The sequence below is a fragment of the Sinocyclocheilus rhinocerous genome, unplaced genomic scaffold (genome assembly GCF_001515625.1).
Source record: "Sinocyclocheilus rhinocerous isolate Xijiao unplaced genomic scaffold, SAMN03320098_v1.1 scaffold115, whole genome shotgun sequence".
NCBI classification, from domain to species: domain Eukaryota; kingdom Metazoa; phylum Chordata; class Actinopteri; order Cypriniformes; family Cyprinidae; genus Sinocyclocheilus; species Sinocyclocheilus rhinocerous.
In genome coordinates this window covers 522,553-529,607 of record NW_015650001.1, presented here as the reverse complement: position 1 = coordinate 529,607, position 7,055 = coordinate 522,553, and the positions used below count along the sequence as shown (strand labels likewise).

The 7,055-nt window shown below is 38.9% G+C and overlaps 1 protein-coding gene across 1 annotated transcript in view; it reads right to left on the bottom strand.

Annotated features, from left to right (window-relative positions):
- Positions 1–536: 536 nt before the first annotated feature.
- Positions 537–7,055, bottom strand: part of LOC107711144 (cAMP-dependent protein kinase catalytic subunit alpha-like) — a 16,624-nt gene continuing 10,105 nt past the window's right edge. The window contains exons 2-8 of the mRNA XM_016516084.1: positions 4,077–4,138; positions 3,505–3,633; positions 3,330–3,428; positions 2,335–2,417; positions 1,158–1,284; positions 878–973; positions 537–797 (exon numbers count right to left, since the gene is read on the bottom strand). Of these exons, the coding sequence (XP_016371570.1) occupies positions 537–797; positions 878–973; positions 1,158–1,284; positions 2,335–2,417; positions 3,330–3,428; positions 3,505–3,633; positions 4,077–4,138 (857 nt within the window). The remainder of the gene's footprint in view (positions 798–877; positions 974–1,157; positions 1,285–2,334; positions 2,418–3,329; positions 3,429–3,504; positions 3,634–4,076; positions 4,139–7,055) is intronic.

Here is a 7,055-nt window from a genome sequence, read left to right as displayed (position 1 = left end):
GGCCTGCCGCGCGGCCGGGGGGCTGGGAAGTGGGGGGGGGGGGGGGGGGGGGGGGGAGAGAGAGGGCTGAAAGTTGCGTATGTGAACCTGCGTCTGCACGTCTCTCTCGACAAGCAATGAGGCTTATACTTCAAAAAATATAACGTTGCGAGTCAGTAGCCCGTCGAAGCTATTTTACTAATAAAAGTTTCCGTGCTGTGTTGTCGTGTGCAATAGCCTAATGTGTGTGCGTGAGTATATGAACCCTAGCCCGACCCGAACCTGAAGCTAATCATTAAACATTAACCCGAACCCCGAAAATATTTCAGGACCCGTCGGGCTCGGGTCGGGTAGCAGACCTCTAGTGCGCAGTACAGAGTGGCCACTGCACTATATGACATCCAGCACTAAATAATGTGATAATCTCTCGCAGCGCTCACCTTCCCAGAAACAATCTTCTCGTAGATCTGGATGGGCTGGTGCGTAGCCTACTGCATATAGTTTTAGTTTAGCTATAAACCCGAGCCCGACCCGAACCTGAAGCTATTCATTAAACATTAACCCGAACCCCGAAAATATTTCAGGACCCTTCGGGCTCGGGTCGGGTAGCAGATCTCTAGTGCGCAGTACAGAGTGGCCACTGCACTATATGACATCCAGCACCAAATAATGTGATAATCTCTCGCAGCGCTCACCTTCCCAGAAACAATCTTCTCGTAGATCTGGATGGGCTGGTCGGCAAAGAACGGAGGGTAACCGGCAGCCATTTCATAGATCAGCACTCCCAGAGCCCACCAGTCCACTGCTTTATTATAACCCTGAGAGACAGAAAGAGTAGGAGTTATGCTGAAATGGCTTAAAGTGCAGTTAAAACAAGTAATGCAGCTTCGGTACTCACTTTACTGAGGATGATTTCTGGCGCCAGGTACTCGGGTGTGCCACACAGTGTCCAGGTCCTGCCCTTTACACGTTTAGCAAATCCAAAATCTGTTACCTGAGAAAACAGCAAGAATGAATATTGCATGTATTCATTTGTGAAAACCTGTGAATGAGCCTGGATGGTCTTAAAGAGACACTCAAACACAAGGCAGGTATACTCTTTGCAGTCATGTGACATTCTTGGAGCTGCTATCATGGCATTTCATGAAGTCATCTGGTTTCAAACCCTGCGTGTTTACCTGTATGTAGCCCTGCTGGTCTATGAGCAGGTTTTCAGGCTTCAGATCTCGGTAGATTAGATCAAGTGAGTGAAGGTACTCAAAGGTCAGAACTATCTGGGCGGCGTAGAATCGGGCATGAGGCTCACTGCACCGGACAGAGACAGACAGACACAACGTAAATGTACAGAGGTCACAGGACCTGCGTGCACAGTCATTATACAAGAATGAGACGATTGAATAGTTTTAGATGAAGCAGGCCTACAGCATGTCACGTATCAGGACACTGCTGCCACTGTTTGACGTCACGTCAACTACCCTAAAATAACATCATTAACTGAATTGAAAATAAACAATGTGCACAGCAATTCTTATGAATCTGCATGGTTTTTTTAATTCTGAAAATCCTTTTATCAGTGGATGTGAAAATGATAATAATAAAACTGATAAAAAAGGACAATATGCAAAATAACCAATGACTGTTATGCTATGTTTTAGGTGATTATATAAATGATAGTAATTTAAACAGGCCAGTTCAAATGGTAACTGAAATATCTGAAGCAAAAGTAGAAATAAATGAATAACTTGTGAATCAGGAAATTCAGCTTGATTCCCAGTCTGGTGTAACATCCAATATCACTTATTCAAAGCATCAGTCAGTGCTGCAGTCTCTGCACAGACAACAATGAATGTTTTGAATCTTGTAGAGTTAGAGGCTATAAAGTGCCTTTAAACTATGAAACTATGAATACATTTGAAATGTTTGGCAAGTGACAATTTGGCCTCAATGTTCCCCGTCTAAATTTGACACTGCAGCTCAAGGAAGTTAGTCAATGTAGCCAGTAGTAGTTACTTAATATTTATTGCAAAAATGACTGAAATCACTGTCAGCAAGAATGCAGCGCTGCTCTAGATTTGACTAATAAGTCTCTAATCTAGTATTATTTTGAGTATGAGGCCGTTTCGAAATTGTGTGTCATCATATAGATGATGTGGCACAATTTGTAGTACGACACTAAAAATAGTCGAAAACAACAATAAATAGCTATAAATGAAAATAAAGTCTAAGAGTGACTTAAAATCATCTAAATGTAAAAACACTAAAGAAACACAAATTTCCACAAGTATAATACGCCTGGTTGGAGTAAGCTCATGCAGCTAGTGCAATATAAATAGAGAAGAAAAAAAAAAAACTCACCTAAACCGGCCAATTCTACGTAAGTGAGAGAACATCTCTCCTCCAGGAACATACTCCATTACCATATACAGGTTAGTATTGTCCTAAGAACAGAACACATAAAAGAAAAGAGCACAAAACCATTGAGATATTCATGAAGGCTTAATCAAAAACATAGTAAAATAGTAATATTGTGAAACTTTATTATGATTAAAATAACTGTTTTCTATTTAAATATATTTTAAAATGTAATTTATTCCTGTGGTCGAAGCTGAATTTTCAGCATCATTACTCCAGTCTTCAGTGTCACATGATCCTTCAGAAATCATTCTAATATGCTGCTTTGCTGCGCAAGAAACCTTTATTATTATAAATGTTGAAAACAGCTTCATATTTTTGTGGAAACCCGATACATTTATTCTCAGGATTCTCTGATGAATGGAAAGTTCAATAAAATTGCATTATGTCTTTACTGTCGCTTTTGATCAATTTAACGTGTGCTTGCTGAATAAAAATATTAATATCTTTAAAAAACATCTTAATGACCCGAAATGAAACTTTATTATGATTAAAATAACTGTTTTCTATTTAAATATATTTTAAAATGTAATTTATTCCTGTGGTCGAAGCTGAATTTTCAGCATCATTACTCCAGTCTTCAGTGTCACATGATCCTTCAGAAATCATTCTAATATGCTGCTTTGCTGCGCAAGAAACCTTTATTATTATTATAAATGTTGAAAACGGCTTCATATTTTTGTGGAAACCTGATACATTTATTCTCAGGATTCTCTGATGAATGGAAAGTTCAATAAATTGCATTATGTCTTTACTGTCGCTTTTGATCAATTTAACGTGTGCTTGCTGAATAAAAATATTAATATCTTTAAAAAACATCTTAATGACCCGAAACTCATCTAAAGGCTGAAAGACTAAGATATACATATTTTTTGCTGTATCATCCTTGTCCAAATCATGCAAGTATACATATACACACACACACACAGAGCTGGTACCTTGAACGAGTGCTCCAATCGCACAAGGAACGGGAAGCTGACGGCCTGCAGGATGCGTTTCTCATTCAGTGTGTGTTCTATCTGTTTCAGTTTCACCACCTGAAAGACACGAGAAAATGAGCTCCAACACACAGACACGCACCTTTCAGCGCCGATTCCTCTGAGAGTGGCTTACCTTCTGTTTGTCGAGGATCTTCATGGCAAAATGCTGGCCTGACTCTTTGTGCTTGACTAGCATGACTCGTCCAAACGAGCCAGTGCCTAGAGTCTTCAACCTCTCAAAATGGTCCAGAGATGCAGTATTCTGAGGAACAGAATAAAGTATATAGAGGAACAGATGATGAAAAGTGTTGGTAAATAAATGTTGTTTTAATTTTTTCAAAGACACATTTGACTGTTCCTGTATGGTTTATCTGGAGCACAGTCAAACTTACATGACTGATTATTTCGCTTATTATCTGAACGTTCACTAACAAGATCTACAGTTTAAGGTATGATTTCAGAAATGTGATGAAATACAGCAAATAAATCACATTCATTATACATCAAATTGTACTTTTATTACTTCCTCAGGGTCTCTAGTACAAAAGCTGTCTACTACTGAAAAATCAGACACTCCGGAGTTAAAGAGAAAAACAAACAGCAGGTCAGTTCACCTTGTGTCCAGAAGGGGGAGCAATGCAACTCTCATTAGCTCATTGGTTGACAAAGTGATTGTATGCAGTGCAGAAAATGGGATTAACTGACCTGTGCTGGGTTCTCCCATTTCTTTAGGAAATCTTCTTTGGCTTTAGCAAGAAACTCCTTAACTGAAAACGAAAAAGGCAGAAATAATGTGCGTGTTATTATTTATGTGCACAACAGAACAACATTGCACTTAGAGACATGCTAATGTGCTAAAAACGAAAAAATAAATAAATAAAATAAATAAAAATCTGATGAGATATTGCCATTAGAATCTGTTAAAATGTCAACAAAGAAGGATATGTAAAAACAGGCATGGCTGTATGGCAGTCAACGTCAACTTTTTACAGCCCCTACAACACATTAAAGTCCAGAGTTGCTGGTCTACCCTTATTTATGACAACAATTTACGACATTTCGTCAGCTGTGCTGCGTATGAGCTGCAGAAATGCCTGGGAAGACTGCTGAGAACTACTACTTTTTCCACACGTCACGACTGTATGTACACAAAGTGAATCTCCTGAAAACATTTCACACTGAAATAAAATGATTTTCATTCTCAGTTGTGCTTTTTATTATACTGTATTGTAGTACATTAAAAAAATATGACCAAATTTCTTTTACAATTTCAGCAATAGGCATTCCAGCATTTTTTTTTTGTTTTTTTTTTAAATGGCTGATTAAAGTATAAATCAGCGGAATTCTACAGACGGACTCTGTGTAGGCATATATACATGTAATTTAAAGGGACAGTTCACCCAAAAATGGCAATTCTGTCAATTACTCACCCCTCGAAACCTGCACAAGTTTCTTTCTTTTGTTGAGCACCAAAGAAGATATTTTATAGAATATTGGTAACCAAACAGTAGCCATTGATTTCCACAGTATATATGCTCTGTCATGAAACTCTAGATGGTGCAGGCTGATGGGTCGTTAATGCAAACTGATGATATTCACGGCGTTAAACTACTCTGCACAAGCTGATTGGTTCATGTTGCATACGCAGCCAATGAGCTTGCTGCTTTACATTTAAATGGCTGGTTAGCATTTCGCAGAGCGCTTTCAGAGTTCCTCTGAAACACCCCACCCTCCCCAGCTCCACCTTTCTAAATCTGCTAGGGGTTATTATATATGCTACTTGTGCAGCAGCAGTATGTCTTAAATACCTACAGTACCGTATCGGTGTATGTACTGGCAGTAGCTAGCCCTAGTTCCTGTACTTGCTTTGCAGCAAAAGAAACAATCAACAGCAATTCAGCAGCGTAGCAAATCTATTCTGCCAAGATGATAACATTTTTTTTTCTCCATACTATGGATATTGATGGCTACAGTCAACTGTTAAGTTACCAACATTTTTCAAAATATCTTCTTTAATGCTCAACAGAAAAAAGAAATGCAGAGGTTTGGAACAACTTACATTTACACTTAATCCTTTAGCAGACGCTTTTATCCAAAGCGACTTAAAAATGAGAACAATAGAAGCAATCAGACCAACGAGAGAACAACAGTATACAAGTGCCATGACAAGTCTCAGTTAGTCTAGCACAGTACACGTAGCTAGGTTTTTTAATTTTTTTTATTATTATTAAATAATAGAATGGAATAGAACAGAATATAATAGGTAAGTGCTAGTATTAGTAAAAGTGAGTAAATGACTGAATTGGCATTTTTGGGCAAACTATCCCTTTAACTTCCAAAGCAAATTCAAGTATTAACTGTTTATATATACACATTCAGCATTGTTATGTTGGGAATAATGCAAAAGTGAATCTGCATTATATATAAATTTAAGTTCCCTACCACAAAACAACACAAACTCAAAACTGTGGTCCCCGCAGTATTGGCCACTTCCGTTTTTCATCATGTTTGTTGTGTGTTCAGAGCCTGTGGCAATCATTCTCATTGGCTGTTCGAGGTAAGGCCTGTTCTAATTTCCACTGTTGTTAAAACCACATTGACTGGGCTCATGTTATCTAATACTTCCTGAGCCCACCATGACAGAACAACAGCTTAGACCCAAATCAATATCCACTGACTCTCTCTCACTTTATATTTCTCTCGCTCTGTGTGTGTGTGTGTGCGCGCGTGTGTGTGTGTATGTGAGTAAAGTCACAGCATCATAATTTCTGCTTCAGAAACAACGAGAAAGAATCAAGTCAGAAATCAGGCGAGCACACCAATGAAGAACTAGGCCTACTTTCCCCTCTATTTTCTTTATAGAGTTGTGTGGGAACGTTCAGATTACAGACTCTTCCTCATTCCACACTACCAGCGCTCCCTCTGGGGAAATGCAAGCTGTCACAGCAGCTGAGAAGATCCAACTGTTGCAACTGCTGCGCCCAGAGGAGACATACAAAGAAACGCAGTGCGATTGCTGCCATTGAGGACTCTACTGCAGGACACACCCACATGAAGCATTTCCAAAGTGCAATGCTTTTAAATCCGAAGTAGGGGCATTAAACGATCTCTTTCTGTGGTGAAAGAGGCAGACGCTGTAGAGCGAGGTTAGTCACGCTCAAATCTACTGCCATTATCTCCAATCCACAGGCTCCGGGCAGAGCCAGAGAGAGAGCAAAAGCTTCACCCCACAACTTCCCGTCAATTCCCCTGCCTTATTATCTCGGAGAGAGATTCAGGAGTGTCTCTCTCACAAACGCAGTGGTTGATGGGGCTGCACACACTCCAGGGTCATATTTCTACTTCGTTTAGATAATCTGTAGAGGAACTACAGTAGAAGATAGAGGCAGGGGAGAGGACAGTGTCACCTAAACTTGATGCTGATCTAGGGATGTAACGGTATGAAAATTTCATATCACGATTATAGTGACCAAAGTTATCACGATTATCAATACTATCACGGTTTTTTTTTAATTAGATGAAAATGTTCAAAAAGAACTGATAGACACACTGAAAACATTTCAATAAGTTTTATATTTGAAAATCAACAAACAACAAATACAATTAGCAGCTATATGCACTTTTTTTTAGCATAAACATTAAATTAACATTAACATGAAGCCCTAATAATAATAATAATAATAA